Here is a 17,487-nt window from a genome sequence, read left to right on the forward strand (position 1 = left end):
GCAGCTGCGTGATGTGGTAGACAACCGACAATATTGCGCCATTCGTGTCTTCAAAGAGATTGAGTGCTGACGTTATCTTGAGAGGGACAGGTGGTGCTTAGTAATAGTGCAATGTTTATCAGTTGTTACTCAGCTTTTGCAAAAACTGATCGTGAAGTATTTTACAGACTGAAGGGCTCCTCACGTTAGTTTACAGGTATCTCTCGTCGTTGTCCCGGTGTTACCGGAGTTGTCATACGCAGCACAAAATGGTATGTACAAATAAACGAACAAAGGATTGATTTTTTGTATTCTTTATTTGAAAGACCAACGCATATGGTGTAACTGCTTGTGCTTCCTGAATGCCGTATGTCAGCGTTGTGTCAGCATATCCACCAGCTCCTGCTTTCTGTTCTGCCTGGCGAGGTCCAGGGGGGTCCTGCCACCCCTATCCCGGGCCCCCCTGTCCGCCCCCGCCAGGAGGAGCTCAGCCGCCGCCCCTGCGTGGCCCTCCTCTGCCGCCCAGTGCAGCGGCGTCTGCCCCCACCAATCCCTGGCGTTGAGGTCAGCAGAGGCGCCGACCAGCAGCCGCACCACACCAGCGTGGCCACACCGTGCAGCCCAGTGCAGGGGCGTGCTCTGCTCCAGGCTGGTCCTGGCGTCGACCTCCGCGCCGGCGCCGACGAGGCAGCTGACCGCCACCACGTGACCCCCGCGTGCTGCCCAGTGCAGGGCGGTCCAGCTGCTCCCCCACCAGTCCTCCTCCCTCGCCCCCACGTCCGCCCCCGCCGCCAGCAACTCGCGCAGCTGCTCCGCCGCGCCCTGCCTGGCCGCCTCTATCAGCCTCCTCCCTCTCTCCTGTTGAGAGAGGCTCCTGCACAAAACACCGACACTCTCTCACTCTACTACACACACACACACACACACACACACACACACACACCGAATGAAAGAAACCATCACAGACGCGAAACTTCCAGCAGCCCTCAATACACTTCTGCCTAGCCATGAGTTACAAATGTAGAAATCTTCCCTCTACGATACAGATCAACCAGCGTATGACAGACACATACCAGTATCCCACTATCGAAATCTGCAGCCGCTTCCCGTTAAAAATTGGTCCGCTCCATCTCATTACCAGCTGTTTTAACTTTTTCTCCTAATTCACTCTGAGGAGTCACCTCCTGTGACCTCAGCATCCTGCTGGTAACCGATGTTTGAGCTTCACACCTCTAACGGTTACTTGTGTGTGGAGCAATCCCTCCCGACACTCGGGAAGAAAACATAGGTAACTAATCAGATATCTAAGTACAGAAATACGTTTTTGAAACCACCATTCTCAGTATTTTCCCGCGACCTGTTAGAAATATGAGGTTCGTGTCAGCAGCTGACAGAGAGCGCCAGGTGGAAGGAGTCACCGCGCTTGCGCAGCTACGGGATGACGCAGGACGCCCTCATGTTCCTACGTGTAAAAAACTCTGAAAGATCTTACATTATGTCACGAAAGAAACAAGACATCACAGGATTACTTTAAGAGCATCGGGATTTCGTGCACCACGCTAAAATGCACAATTCGCCTTAAAGCGCACATTCCCAAGTCGAGATTCCGATGTTAATTTCCTTGCAGCACCAGTACTGCATTACATCATGTTTGGTTCTTTATTATGCCATAATGCCATAAGTGCACTTGATGCGCAGCGAACAGTTGAAACTAGGCAATAGTGTGAAATTAAACACTTTGTTTCAAATAAATTGACTGCCTGAGCGGAAAAGATTATTAAAAGCTTAATCTCTTTAGAGAACCTTGAAAAATAACTTGACTCTTCTGCAAAGCGATTACTTCTTGCCTGTCAGAAAGGTGGAAATAGAATCTGAAACTAGTAACATACTTTAGCGAACGTATTTTAATTCAGTTGACAGCTCCCTGTCACAAAAATCCGTTTTGTTTTAATTTAACGTGAGCGCAATAAACGAGGAGGAGACAGTAAAACCGCTGAAGGTATACACAGGCCACGTGGAGGCGACCCACCCGCCCACCACAGCTCGGGCTGCTCTCTGCACCAGCCCCGGGTCCACCGCATTTCCCAAGGGCGGCGACGTCAGACTGCGGCTCCCAGCCACACTTCTGTAACCACAACAGGGAGCAGGGACCGCTCACACGCCACGCCACTCAACTGCGCATGCGCGAGAGGCAGCCCGCAACTGCTCACACGAATCCAATTCAAACAGTCGTCACGTCACGCCCGTCGGAGGCAATTTGTTGTTATCGAGCACTGCACAGTCTTCCTAAAGCCTTCGACATACTTTGCTGTTGGCAGACGCTTGTACGAGCACTGTGTTTTGTTGTTGAATGTGGCGCATTTCCTTCGCAACTAAAGTTTTATTTACGTTTCTTTTCTGTCGTTCATGTTTTGTTGCTGCAGTATTATTCTGCAGTGGCAGGGTACAGTAGTATCCTTTGTTATAGTATTGGTTCTCACCAATCAAAACCACAAAAATTTAACTGAAAACTGAAACAGAAAAAGGCATGTGATGGGTCCATCGTGGTGTTTCGTCACCACAGCGGGTTTGTCCGGAACACTTCATGCCCGCTTCCCTGCTTTTCCATTTCTGCAAAGGCCAGGCACCTACCAGCTGCAGCGTCGAAATTCTGCGGCCAAGTTAAAGCGTGCTTTTTCCGCTGGCAGCGCTGCCCGCCGATTACGTCAGCATTTCCCCTCACACGTCTGCGCCCACGGCTTGTCATTTACATTTTTGTTCTTCATTTTCAGCAACTGTTTTTCAAGAATTTCGATGTGCAGAAATAGCACACTAGTTCCGCTGAAAATTATTTTTTTAGGAAATTGGTGTTTTGTTTGTTGACGTCGTAAATCTTGTCATTCCATTCAATCCCCCCCCCCTCCCTCCCACGCCACGGTGCAATCGGTGTTTTTGTTCTCTGCCACAAATACTTGATTCACACACTCAAAGGGCAAGATTGGACGTGATGAAAACTCTGAAAGTAGTAAGATTATTACACACTTGAAGGTGAGAATCATGTCCCACTACAATTTGAAAATAAGACAGCTTCAAATATTTATCGAAAATATAATATAAAATAAAAATATCACAGTCGATATTGCCGTTTTGATATCGACATATTGATATACCGACAGAGAATGATGTCCGATATACATCAATATTTTTTGGAGAAGATATTGATGTAACTACATTTCATCAACATCCTTAAGCTGAAGGCACGGGACATTCCATTTTGGAAATTCTTACGGATTCGAAAATTACGACATCCACAGTGATGTGAGTACGACAACAATACCAGATTTCAGGTATTGTCTGTCAGCACAGAGAACACAGCGGCCGACTGCCTTCACTTTACGACCGAGTGCAGCGGCGTTATCACAGTCGATTATTAGGCGCAGACTGAAGCTTGAGTAGAGACTGATGCAGACTAATACAGACTGACTAATCGGAGGTTATAATACCTCGCGCGTTCAGGTATCACTGCGCGAGTGTGATCCGCGAGGAGAAGAGGTTCTACGTTAGCAGCAATCTCATTGGCTGCGTTACACATTAACACGCGGATCGGCGGAAGCAGAATTTGGTCCGCCTCTAAGACAGCGCCATCTCGTAGTGCGGAGACGGACGAGCGCTGCGCCTGCGCTGTTGTGCTTAGCGGGGCGCGCTCTAGTGGGAAAGTTGTGTACGCGCTGACTACGCGGAACTATGTACACAACAACACGTCAATCACCGTGCAGGGGAGGATACTCTGATTGAAAGTCATTGTCAGCTGCTGGAGGATGAAGACGATGATTCCTTGCCTGTGTTGTTGATTGTATCTTTTTAACAGCTGTTGTTGTCACTGTGCCTCTTGCTTCGGACATGCGTTCGTGTGCAAAGGACCTCTACATCATTATTCTTAAGAGGTAGGGATACTGCAGCCACAAGAACGACAGAAATCGGCTCTCGGCATATATGCTGTCCAGCGAGCAGTCCGATCCGTGAAGGTGTCAGGGCTTGGTTGCACCATCACTTTCTCCCAGTGGGGCAGGGAGCCAACTCCAGAGACTTACTGGAACGTCAAACAACAGCGGCCAGCAGCAGTGTACCACATTGGTTCAGAACTGTGGTGTCGGTTAATGGGGAATACAGTGTTTGCAGTTGCTCACTGGATTTGCTGCCTTGTTTCACTGATGCACCAAATATTCTCAACTCCAAACCTGAACGCTTTGTCATTGAAACTTGGATGCAGCACCAGTGAGGGGCAGGCAGGGCTCGGCCTGACAGCTCCACCCACCAGCCTACAAAATGCAAGTGGCCGCTCACGCCGCGTTAAACCCTGGCCACGCCCTGCCACTGCGACGACACAGTTTGCGGTGGAGCCCCTAATTACTCTCATCAGTTTTACCCTCGACAGTAATAGTAGTGTAAAGTCCAGCAGTAGCTGTGGGTAGCTTTCACTATTAGTGTGTAAGCTGAATTTCACTCCTCTGCAGTCAGTATTGTTATTCCGTGGTGCTGTTTTGCCAGTTGCCCACAGTGATACTGTACAGAGCGTGAAGAGGCTGTTTCCCGTGTAAGAAGTTAATGTACCTGAAGTTCGCACATTTATGGAGCTATGCAGGTGGGAGTGGCACACAGTCAGGCTGTGTTTCCATGAAAGGCAGCTGACAATCGCTATATATCCGAGAAACGTGTCAATGCACGAAAATAAACCGTCGTTATAATCTAGTGAACTAGGGGGGAAAAAAACCAAATCATTGAGGCAGCCTGGTAGGGTTCTGGGCGGTGCAACACCGAGACGTTATCACAGACGGTTCTGGTGGACAGAACGATGCAACCCTCGCTTCACTAATAGAATAACGAAACTGGATTGTAACAGTAGGAGGCCGGTGGTTCGATGACAAGTAGATCCACACGCTGTACGTGTCTAAAGCTCAGCACGATATGTAACCAAGCCACGAAATCCGTGAGTCTCCGTATAGGGGGAGCAATGTGTTTTCTAAAGTCAGTGCATATATTTAAGTTACAGCATTTATTTTGCACCTACTTTCCCACTTGAAACTTAGGACACTCCTCTATTCTATTGCGTCTTGCTGCATTCTGCTCTGATCAGTTTCAAATGGCATGCTGAATAGTCACAATGTTGCTAGTCCTAGTCCTGTGGAGGTACTATTCTGGTACATCGAGCACCTTCTTCAAGTTCAAAAACAGCTATGTCAGTGGAGTCTCAACGAAGCCATCTTGTAAAACCTTTCAGCTGGCTGTAAGGCATATTTTTTCAGAAAGCCGACTAGTTATGTCCACTAACACCGGTCGCTGATTTCGAACAAGCGAGATGAATATTAGGAAGTTGTTAAGGAAAAAACTGCTCTGCGCTGACTGGAGATGCTGTGCTCGGGACGCCCGGCAGATGCCACCAGCTGCAGGGCGTGGTTTAAGACGGGCGGGGTGTGCAGTGCTGCACACGCCTCCACCCTGCCACGCCCACAGCACAGCTGACCTCGTTTCCCGCCTATCGTCGACGGGCACCGCAGCCGCCACCCCACCTGACTCCAACTTTCATTGTGGCTGATGTTTGCTGAATTTCTTCATTTCTAAACGCTACTACCAGAGCTTTAATTTGCATTAAGATCATCAGTGGCTGCTACGTACGAAAGTTGTGTTGTTGTGGTCTTCAGTCCAGAGACTGGTTTGATGCAGCTCTCCATGCTACTCTATCCCAGTCCCTACTGCAACCTACATCCTCCTCAATCTGCTTAGTGTTCTCATCTCTTGGTCTCCCTCTTCGATATTTACCCTCCGCAGTGCCCTCCAGTACTGAACTGGTGATCACTTGAGGCCTCAGAATATGCCCTACAATACGAAAGTATCCATCCACGAAAGTCATCTCAAGCAAATTCGAATAATATTTGAGGACACGCACGAAACAAGCCACATCAACACCCTCTGCTGTTAACAGCCGGTTTTGAGCCCACTTACTTCTAATTCTGCTTACTCTTACTTTATCACTGTTTTTATGTTTTCTTTTGAGCCTGTGCATACACCTGTATACGCAACGATTCATTAATGCATCCTCTGGGTTACGTGAATGCCGATGCACTGAAACCCTGGCTTCACACCCATTTCCTTCACGAGTAATTTGTAACACGCATAAAGACCATCGAAAGTGGCAACTACACTAAACACACCGTTAAGCAAGGAAATAATTTTTCCTGATAACTGTAACCTGGGCGCCATCTAACATTTGAAAAAGTATATGAAATTCGATTTCTTCGTTAGTATAACGTTTGGTTGACACGGCAGTGAGTGTTGGCGTGAGGGTACAAGTCGCGGACTTGCAGCGGCCACTCACCGCAGGCGGGAGACGGCGGCGCTGTCCGGCGGCGGTGGAGATCGGCGGGCGGCGGGGGCGGCGGGGGCGGCGGCGGGGGTCCGGCTGCTGTCGCTGGGCGGCCGGGCGGTGGGGGCGGCCGGCGCGCTGGAAAACAAGAGGCGCGGCTGGAGGCGGCAGACACCGAACTGGACACGAGAGCCCGGCCGCAGGGGCCAGCAGCTCTGCCTCAGTCACACAACACCTGCCGGGCACAACCTGGCAAGCAGTTCAAGTCGGCTGGCTTGTGAGGTTGGTTGAAACCTAATGTATGGAGGCTCAGTGATGTCACTGAAGACAGAGAGAGAGAGAGAGAGAGAGAAAGGGGGGGGGGGAGGAGATGGAGAAGATATAATCTGGTAACTCGGGGTACCAACTTACATACAGGAGTTGTTTGATAGGCTGATATTTTGATGAACAGTGGATAACTACCATGCAATACGTTTGACGCCTGAGGGAATGAAGAAGGTGATGGCCAGGAACTACAACAGCTATACTGCAAACGTTACAATGAGTAGTTTCAAAATTTGCTTTTCAGTAAAGCAGACAAAATCATACAGGCATGTAATGTCTCTATAATTCGATTTCTTGAAAAGACAGCAAGGGTTGTGTGTTTCTGACTCAAACATTATCTTCCGTTTTAAACTGGACAAGAGAGACTGACATTGAGAAGATTACACTACAGGCTGCTGTTACAAGAAAAAGTGGGTCAGGCAGTACAGGCAACATTGCCTCACAGGCAATGTTTACAGCTTGTCAAGTAATCTGTAGAGTATTGCATACACATTCCAAAAAATTTGAAAAATAAAGGAGACAGCCTTGTATGAAGCATACGTATCTGAGAGACAGAGAGTAACGAATAGGAGTGGGACCTAAGCGTCACATCAGTACTGACATTGTACAAGATGCTTCAGACTCAAACAGATCCATAGGCAACGTAATCTGGCGTATCCCAGTAGGAGCAAACTGGTGCATTCCACTGGACGGCCTCCAGCGGCGCCAGAGACGATTACAGACGTGACTGGAGGGCAGAGATTTGTCTGAGGTCTGGGGACCTGGAAGGCTAAGCATGACGAAAGTAGCGGCTGAGCACATGATCATCACCGAACGACATGCGCAAGTGATCTTTCAAGCGTCTTTCTTTTTTGTTCTAATAAAACCGCAGGTCATTCCAAGCATGGGTGTCAATTTTTACCTCCCTATCTACATTATTCCGTGGTTTATTATGTTTTCAAATTTATACTGACTTTTTGACCACCCGGTACATAACACTGGAACAGAGTATTGACGTTCTGTTAGATGTCGGTTCAGGAAAGTTAAAGGCATCAGAGGGACAATTTTGATACGGTGTTGATAATGGAAGCACGACTGAAGAAAAATCAAGCCACGTTCATAGGATTTGCCGACTTGGAAAAAGCATTCGACAGTGTGAAATTGAGCAAGATGTACGAAACTCTGAGAAAATTAGGGGTAAGCTTTGGGAAAGACAGGAGAGATGCAATATTTACAACAAGGAAGAGGGAACAATAAGACTGGGAAACGAATAACGAAGTTCTCGGATTAGAATGTGTGTAAAAGAGGGATGTAGTCTTTCTCTCGTACTGTTTAGTCTACACATCGAAGAAGTAATCAGGATGAAACGACATTAATGATAAGAACTGCTGATGAGATTGCTTTCCTCAATGAAAGTGGGGAAGAATTACAGGGAATGGAATGAAGAAGCTAATGAATGTGGAATATGGTTTGAGCTGAAATTGAATAAAAACGAAAGTAATGGGAAGTAGCAGAAATGAGAACAGCGAGAAACTTATCATCAGGGTTGATGGTCACAAAGTAATTGAAGTTAACGAGTTCTGCTTACTAGGCAGCAAAATAACAGATGGAGGAAGGACAACATCAAAAGCAGAGTTTCACAGGTAAAAATGGCATTTCTGGCCGAGAGAAGTCTACTAGTATCAAACACGGGCGTTAATATGAGGAAGAAATTTGCGAGAATGTATGTTTGAGCACAGCACTGTATAGTAGTGAACATGGGACTGTGGGGAAACTGGAGCAGGAGAGAATGGAAGTATCTGAGATGTTACACTGGGCGTCTCTGATTTCTTTACTTGACGTAACTGCTGACAAAAAGAGTTCAACGTGGAGCTTTAATAAACCAGTCGTGACAAGACAATTACGGCATCGTGAGCTGTCAGCGAATGGCATTCCGTGCACGGGTACTGTACAGTACTGGTACATCAGATGTGAGATGCTGACAAATATTTTAGTCTCAGAAATTCACACACACGCACACACACACACACACGTACGTTACTGGTAGACGTAGAACAACACCCTGCCCCGTGCTCACCTGGGTTCTGCTGGTGGCTCACCGAGCAGCCGACTGACTTCAATCAGATGCTCAGGGCAGCTACGCATAGCATCTGCCCAGCCCTGCGTCGCCATTACTTTGTGTGTTTGAGACCTTATGAAGTGGATGGCGGCCGCAGTTAGGCTGGGGCACGAGTGCCTCACCGCCAGCACAGCTGCAGCCGCCGCCGTCTCCACCTCCAGCTGTGCCGCCACCTGCTGTTCGCAGGCGGCCTTCAGGGCGGACAGGCCGTATTTGTCGGCTGCCGTCAACAGCTCCGGGGCCGTGTCGGTCAGCTGGGGGGCCTGCAGGGTGTACACGTAAGACAATAGCTGCCGCAGCACCGGGCCCCCCACGTCTGTAATTCTGACCTCGCCGCAGCTGGCCTCCAGCGTGTCGTGCTGGAACATGGCTCGGAACACGGGGCTCCTGGCGGCCAGGACCGCGCGGTGCGCCGCCAGCCGCGTCTCTCCCGCCACCAGCGTGACGACCGCGCCGTCGCCCGCGTCCAGCAGGGCGCCCAGGTCCACGGCCGCCGTCCTCTGAACCTCAGCAGCTGCCGACATGGCGGAAGGTCCTGAAACACGGCGCCACCGAGCCGGCCTTACACGGCACCCTCCACACTCGTACGGCGCACGAGCCTACTCGCGCCACACGTGACGAGCTGCACATCTCCGGCAACACAGCTTTCCGGACTTACCGTCTCGCCGCAGCACCCTGATTTTGGACGCGCCCTCAGGAGTGGTGCAGGCCTCATTTGCCTAACTTCTTTCTGCAGAAATGGAGACAGTAACTGTCCCAGTCTCTCCAGTTATTTACGAAAAGAATTGTATTTGACTCCAGAAATCTGTATTCTTCCGCGGCTAGCAGCTAGTTGCGCACGTCTCGTAGCAGCTCCCTCGCACAGTGCACCGAACTTCTGCTACTAAAGTCGGGGGTGACTTAACGGCGAACACTGCCACGGGGTAACTGTCGGACTCGGACTGCGAATCCTTCCCGGCCTTTTGGACGCATTCCGACAAGACGACACCTAACCGAGAATTGGTCAGCTGTGCAGCGGCTCACAGAGAATGTGTCTGTCAGTTGGCTGAGACATGAGCTATCGTTTTGTAACTGATGTCACACACTCACAATTTAAATGATGGTATTCGTAACAGCATCGTTTTCATTTATCTTATTTCTCAGTTACACTTTCTGATTCTAGGAGACCAAATATTTAATTGCATTTCAAATTCGGTGTTTATAACCTCTACTTTAGATACTGACACAATTCACCTAAACTAGGGGACAAATAGCTGCCCATTATTTATTGCAGTTACCTTAACACCACGACTTCTTCCTCTTCCCCACTCAAATTCGATCGAGTCACAATGTCGACCCATACTCTCATACAGTAAACTAAGCAACTCATGTCTCACTATTCCCCTTACTAACATCACAGATCAAATCTCGGTAAGTTATACGTTGTCACTAATGTATTTAACACTGACTGTCTGCGACTTAAGAGCCTCACTGTCCTATATTGTGAGCCACACATCTTGTGGTTACGCTTTTCCCCTCATGCTACATCAATACTAGCGATCATTATTTCTCAACACCTCCTCCTCCTCCTCTTCTTCTTTTTCTTCTTCTTCTTCTTCTTCTTCTTCTCACAGTCAATCTCACTACAATCGTCAGTTACCTAATGGAGGAGAGACACTTTGTTCTGTGTGTGTGTTCGCACTCTCGCTGCTTCTGTACCGTATTTTGTGCAGTGGAAATCGTGAACCGACCCAGCATGAGCGTAAACGAGTGTGGGAAACCGCCTGAAAACCTCACTGAGGCGGGCGGCTGCACCACCCACGGTCGGTAATCCGCTGCGCGGAATTTCCACTTCACCTGCCTGCCGCCAAGCGAGCGCGCTATACGTCACACTACAGGGGTGGGCGATCCTACTTCCTCCACATATGTTCTCATCATCTTTCACAGCCTGTACGGTGTCCTCTGCAGACTCTCTCCCACTTGACAAGTCACACTCCCTACATCACTCACTGCTGTCTGTTCTGAGCATTCACCAGTGACCGGTGTGAAGTAGCGCGTATTCGCTTATTCGAAACGGCTATCACAGAGTTCAAGACGAAAATAGGTCACTGTACAGTGTCAAAATGTGCCATACTGCTAGAATGACCAGTGCATTACAACTGTACTTGCTCAAGAGCCATAAACATATTTCCTCTTTTATATTCGTGTCTATTTCTGTTATGACTTTACACACACACACACACGCACACACACACACACACACACACACACACACACACACACACACGCACACAGACACTGTGAGTACTTTTTTTTTTCCTTTTCCACAGTAATGCCCAAATCTCTGCACTCAACACAGACTGCCATAATTCGCTAGAGGGTATAATTTCATACCTCTATGACATAACGAAGTGAAAAACAATAATGAAGCTGTAGCAATGTAATACAGCCTCGGAACTACCACATGTTCCTCCCCCGTCCATTTGCCACGAAACGAGTGAAGCTACCAGTCCAGAAAACTCGTTACCGGGGTTGCGTGACACACACGCTTCAGGAGTCCCTTCGAAACTGCTTTCATCTGCTAAAAATTTTATCATTCCAAGTCCAAAGATTATTCATTTGTGTCGTGGTAAAAACTGGTAAACCAACAAACTTCTTTTACTCGTAACGTGACATCATTTATATTTAAATCCAGACTGAGGATGATTTTCTTCCTCCTTATCTGTGACACACATCCATCACTGGATGTCTCAGAGCATACATGACTGAACTGTAAAGGAAGACGCCTCTCCCATTGCACGAAACCTTCACATTTAATCGACTACTCTACAGAGTTCCAGATATTTTCGCCACAAAAACTTCTCTACATCCACATCTACATGGATACTCTGCAAATCACATTCAAGTGCCTGGCAGTCGGTTCAATGTCCTTCAGAATTCTCTATTATTCCAATCTCGTATAGCGTATGAGCTCTGATTTCCCTTATTTTTTCGTTGTAATCGTTTCTCCCTATGTAGGTCGATGTCAACAAAATATTTCCGCATTCGGAAGAGAAAGCTGGTGATTGGAATTTCGTGACAACATTCCGTCGCAACGACAAACGCCTTTCTTTTAATTATGTCCAGCCCAAATCCTGTATCATTTCTGTGACACTCTCTCCCGTATTTCGCGATAATACAAAACGTGCTGCTCTTCTTTGAACATGTTCGATATACTCCGACAGTACTATCTGGTAAGGACCCCACACCGCGCAGCAGTATTCTAAAAGAGGACGGACAAGTGTAGTGTAGTCAGTCTCCTTAGTAGATCTGTTACATTTTCTGAGTGTCCTGCCAATAAAACACAGTCTTTGGTTAGCGTTCCCCACAACATTTTCTGTGTGTTCCTTCCAATTTAAGTTGTTTGTAATTGTAATTCCTAGGTATTTAGTTGAATTTACGACCTTGGATTTGAATGATTTATTGTGTAACCGAAGTTTAAGGAATTCCTTTTAGCACTCACGCGGATGACCTCACACTTTTCACACAATGGAATACGCTCCTACCCCGTGCATATCAGCTGATGTGACGAGGCACTACATGCTTAAAGGGGGCAACGTGAGGAGATAGACAGGCGTCGCACTTTCTGTCTTAATACGACACACTCACGGTTTATGTTTCCATCTAGGATTATAGCTACGCCAACACACAGTGCTTCAACATCTGAAGCACTCGTTGGTTAGCATAGGCAAAAACTGAGAAACTGAGTTTTGTTACCAGTTAGCTGCTACTTTCTTCTCAGTTGTATCGTGTGAGTTGTCCTACGTAGCAGTTTCCACTGTCTGCACAAATCACAGTAAATAACATCACAGCAATAGTCTGATCTCTGTGTAACATTGAGAGGCTTTTTGGCAACTTGGTCTGAGCTTACCTCCCTGGAGACAAAGGCTGTGAATTGATCTGCAAGTGAAGGGAACAACGTGTTTGAATTGAAAAGTATACGAATCACATTTCATTTGGAGAAACTGTTCACGTCGATAACTCTACACTGCACAATGTCGTCTCGACATTTGCGACAGTTTATTACAGTGGCGTCTTTCAGCTCCGGGAAAACCATTTTTTTCCCGGTTAGAACACGAAAGACGTGTAACGCTACAGGTGCAGAACACGAAGGCCCAGGGCATCGGGGAGACACGGCCACGACTACTGTGAAGCAGCGGGACTGTGGCGGCCACGTGGCCCGTACTACGGCCCCACCCTGTGCCCCTTTGCAAATTACAGAGCTGCCGCGCACAGACTCGGCAGAGCGGGGAGGCGCTACCGGCTGTCCGAGCAGTGCGGCGCCTGCTGGCAGCGTGGAGCCACTGTGCCGGCAGGCGGGCCTCAGCCTCTACTCACCTCAGACTCGGGGAGAAGTGACGTCACAAAGTCAGCGCAGCACGCAGAACGCTCCGTCGGTCGCCGGTGCAGCGGTGTCGGCGCGGACAGCCCGCTCCCCGCTTATATGGCTGGCGGCGGGGGCAGAGTCCGCGTGACGTCACTCTGTCCACCTGTTGCCGCGTGCGCGACCGTCAGGTGGCGGCCCCTATCAGGTTATCTCCGATCTAGAGCGCGCCGACCGACCGGGGTTACGTAACCTGTCTGTCGTTGCCGGCTGACACGTCTCACTTTCAGAAATTTTAAAATTTCGACGCCAGTTCTGTGTCTGACCGAAATTTGGTACTTCTCAAGTGATAAGTTCGCACACAATCTGTATTTCAATGGGCTCAAACAGTTTGTTTTCCATTGTCTGTGGAACAGGTGGAGTTGTACTGCTGATGGTTGTAAGTCAGTTCTCTTTCATTTGAGCGAATAGTCTGACGTGAAACAGACAAATAGTATGTATAATTTTTTTTGGACCTTCAGAATATTGGCCACTGCAATCGATAGTTCAGAAACTGCTCTGTCGCAGCCCGGCACCGAACCAGACTGAGCTCGGTCAGCCACCGCGTGCAGACCCCACCGGTGGTAGCGGCCAGCCAGCATCGTCTGCGACAGGCTGTCGGCGGCCCATCACCGAAAGTGTCCGGCGGCTGAGAGACTCGGAGAGTGCGCCAGCCGGGGGAGTAGCCCAGTGCCTTCCGTACTGAGGCAGGCCGGGTGTCGCGTTATCTTGTCGAAGAACTACTCTCGTGGACACCTCGAGGATGGGGTACGACACCGGCCTTGAAGCATCAGAAACGTAACACTCGTTCTCGAAATTACCTTATTGACGTTTATTCTGTGCTGTGGTCACAAAACTGAAATTTAAACTTGCAGCAGTTGTAAATTTATTGCTGCATCACTACATCTGGTGAATGATTTTCGAAGAAAGGTAATCTGTTGTCGATTCAGGGCAAAGAAAGACAGTTTGCTCCTCGAAATTATCACGAACCAGTAGAAAAGAGAATGTCAAATTCGAGTCCACTCGCTCCCTGTAGTGGTAAATTTATAGAAATTCGTGATATTTTATAGCAATTCGTGATATTAATGGCTCGAGATGTTTACCCCAAACGTAACTGCCGACTTATTTGTAGTTGCTATTATTGTGTTGATAAGAGTCACTCTGATGGGAGCTACCGTATTTTCTTAGCAGTTTCGCTAACGGGAATCACTGTTTGAAAAACTTAACTCTCCCCAGAGCACACAGCGCGGTACATCTGTCAGCCGACTTCACAATTGTTAAATTGCGATAAGGGTCACTTGGTAACCAGCTTATCTCTCCGAGCGCTTACTCCAAAGTGCGATAACGTCAACACAGCCGACGTCTGCAGATAAATCGAGCTTAACTTGAAAGGAGAGTCTGAAAGTGTCGGACACGCTATCTCACCCTTTAACAAAAGAATGTACATTTCTTCTTTCATTAAGTTTGATGTTACAAAATTTCTTTTGCTGTCCTCTCTGTATCTACACAGCTACAGAAGATCAGGGACACCTTCCGTTTTCCGGAATGAGAATCACCGTTTGTGTGTGTGTGTGTGTGTGTGTGTGTGTGTGTGTATACAGGGTGTATTAAAAAAGGATGGAGCAAACCTACCGAGCTGAAAGTACACGATAATAGGAGCACAAGTGTCAAGTAAACAAGGGTTCTAAAACGCATACCTTAAGAGCTATGAGGTATTCTTGGTTTTCAATATTGTGAAATAAATCTCTTCTACTGCAAGCTCTTTGCTTCCCATATTTTGGCAAGTGGTAGTACGGATCAAAACAAGAAAAACATGTCCAGTAAACATGTGCTCTAAAATGCATACCTTAACAGCTTCTGAACTGCTACCCCTGAAGAAACGTTATTACCGGCCAGTGTTCAACAGAAGATCCCAAAGAGGATGGCAATAGGTAATCACTTCAAAGTACAACATCAGTTCTGAGGAAAACAGCACACCACTTCTGAGCTGTGGTTGCCTGGCTGACGTATCTGAAGATTCCGGTGAAGATATCAAGAGAAGATACTGACAGGGTATGACACCATAAATTGACGACACCACCCGACTAGCGTATCAAACAGATTTTCAAGGAATAGTGTCAATAGGCAATCACAACATAATACAATCTACCTTCTCAGTTGTGGAATCAGTAGAAACGATTAGCGGTGTTAAAATATATTGATGTACAGTTGTAATCTCTCACGATCAATATCGTAAATTAATCCACAATATATAAGAAAACTTCTGAGTACACTACAGAGAATCCTTAGAGATGGATTCTCTACACTAATGTATGTTCGTTGGGCCTATACTTTGGTAACAACTTCGTTCAGTAATATAACACCACAACGTTGTAATTCCAAGTCGGCAAATCACAAATTCACAAATTACTGCCCTACTTATAGCTTCCGCCCAAATAAATGCCAATAGAGATACTAGTGGGACTCTCAGTGCAGAGACGCACAAAATATTACGTACCCGAGTATTGCAATCTGTAAGTCATGTTTGCTTACGATAAAACAATCCTATGCCTGTGCCATGTATTTGAAGAGGATTAATATAAAAAGGTATTTCTTTAGATGATAAAAGAAATCGTTATTTCCATCAGATTGATAAAACAACGTTAAAGAAAATTAACGACACAAAAACGACTATTTGCGTTCAGCTGATCTGATAGACAAATGACTGCTGTTTGAGTACTGTTTGGATGTGATAAAATATATCTTTTCTACCAGAGGCAGGTAACCTCTCTGACAGTTTAAACTTTATATCGTAACTGTCAAAATTCAATCTTATGCTTTTCACTTTAGAGAAAAACGTTACTAAATATTTCTCTTCAGAAGTATTTGTATTATTATTTCTGCATTTAAAATGATCAGAGACATTGACACAAGAATATAAGTAGTATTAACTAACTACACAATGAGTTCGGACACCAGTGGAATTTTGATTTTAATTTAACGATGAACATTAACTTATTGTCCTTGAGGAACGTTACACAATATTTCAGTCTTTTATGTTTCAACAATTTCAGTTGTTATATAATCTTTTGCTGGAAAAGATTTGAAAAAAAAGTCCCTACTTTCAGTATTGAATAATAAATCAAAAATAAAGAAAAACAAATGAGTAAGCTCCACCCCCACTTTTGTCCCTGCATGAAATAATGTACAAGACTCAACCTCTTCAGGCGTTGGACATTTGCGGTTACTAACCCTTTTTAAATGTAGAATAAGAACTTTTTTTTTAGTTTGTCTGGCAATTGTTCACTTTACTTACTATCAAATAGTAATGTCATCAGCGTAAGTGCTCACAGTAATTAAACTCGCAATTGCTTATTTCAGTATGAAATGGGAAGAACAACTATTACAATAGCATAAATTCCTCAGGTGAAATGGCCAGGATTTAATCACACAATCGTTTACACTCTCCACAGGGGTTAGTAGTCACAACCCCCAACAAATGGGTAAATTTGTGATTTGTGATTTGCCAACTTGGAATTACAACATTATGAGTTTTTATTTGGGTGCTGAATTGAGGTGGCGCTGTACGTATTCTGAAAAGAGAAAAAAAACTATTGATCCAATGAGTCGGTGTCAGATTAATTTTGTTGCATATAACGTACGCGTACAGGTTGCCTACACTTTTCGACACTAACGGCGTAAATAAAACTGTGGTGTTATATTACTGAACGAAGTTGTTGTTACCAAAGTATAGGCCCAACTAACACACATTAGTGTAGAGAATCCATCTCTAAAGATTCTCTGTAGTGTACTCAGAAGTTTTCTTATATATTGTGGATTGATTTACGATATTGATCGTGAGAGATTACAACTGTACATCAATATATTTTAACACCGCTAATCGTTTCTACTGATTCCACAACTAAGAAGGTAGATTGTATTATGTTGTGATTGCCTATTGACACTATTCCTTGAAAATCTGTTTGATACGCTAGTTGGGTAGCGTCATCAATTTATGGTGTCGTACCCTGTCAGTATCTTCTCTTGATATCTTCACCGGAATCTTCAGATACGTCAGCCAGGCAACCACAGCTCAGAAGTGGTGTGCTGTTTTCCTCAGAACTCACATTGTAGTCTAAAGCGATTATCTATTTCCATCCTCTTTGGGATCTTCTGTTGAACACTGGCCGGTAATAACGTTTCTACAGGGGTAGCAGTTCAGAAGCTGTTAAGGTATGCATTTTAGGGCACATGTTTACTGGACATGTTTTTCTTGTTTTGGTCCATACTACCATTACCACTACATATACCGACACCTATCATCAAAAAAAATCAATATACAACAGAGGCTTCACTTACACTTGTCGTCACTTTCTCATCAATTGA

The 17,487-nt window shown here is 46.4% G+C and overlaps 2 protein-coding genes across 2 annotated transcripts; both read right to left on the reverse strand.

Moving 5' to 3' along the window:
• Positions 1–277: 277 nt before the first annotated feature.
• LOC124553962 (GA-binding protein subunit beta-2-like) lies at positions 278–6,384 on the reverse strand (the record flags this gene model as incomplete). Its single annotated transcript, XM_047127976.1, has 2 exons — positions 278–853; positions 6,332–6,384. Coding segments are annotated over 2 exons (555 nt in total), but the record flags the coding sequence as incomplete, so codon positions are not given.
• Positions 6,385–8,695: 2,311 nt separating this feature from the next.
• On the reverse strand, positions 8,696–13,163 carry LOC124553963 (speckle-type POZ protein-like). Its single transcript, XM_047127977.1, has 2 exons — positions 13,098–13,163; positions 8,696–9,276 (listed from the first exon to the last, which is right to left on the reverse strand). Exon 2 carries the CDS (start codon positions 9,263–9,265, stop codon positions 8,696–8,698), a length of 570 nt encoding a protein of 189 aa, XP_046983933.1. The 5' UTR covers positions 9,266–9,276; positions 13,098–13,163.
• Between the last annotated feature and the right edge of the window lie 4,324 nt (positions 13,164–17,487).

This window comes from Schistocerca americana, chromosome 11 (assembly GCF_021461395.2).
Source record: "Schistocerca americana isolate TAMUIC-IGC-003095 chromosome 11, iqSchAmer2.1, whole genome shotgun sequence".
NCBI lineage: Eukaryota > Metazoa > Arthropoda > Insecta > Orthoptera > Acrididae > Schistocerca > Schistocerca americana.

Excerpts from the sequence above, each read along its gene's own strand:
- LOC124553963 (XM_047127977.1), bottom strand. The coding sequence starts at position 9,265 with ATGTCGGCAGCTGCTGAGGTTCAGAGGACGGCGGCCGTGGACCTGGGC.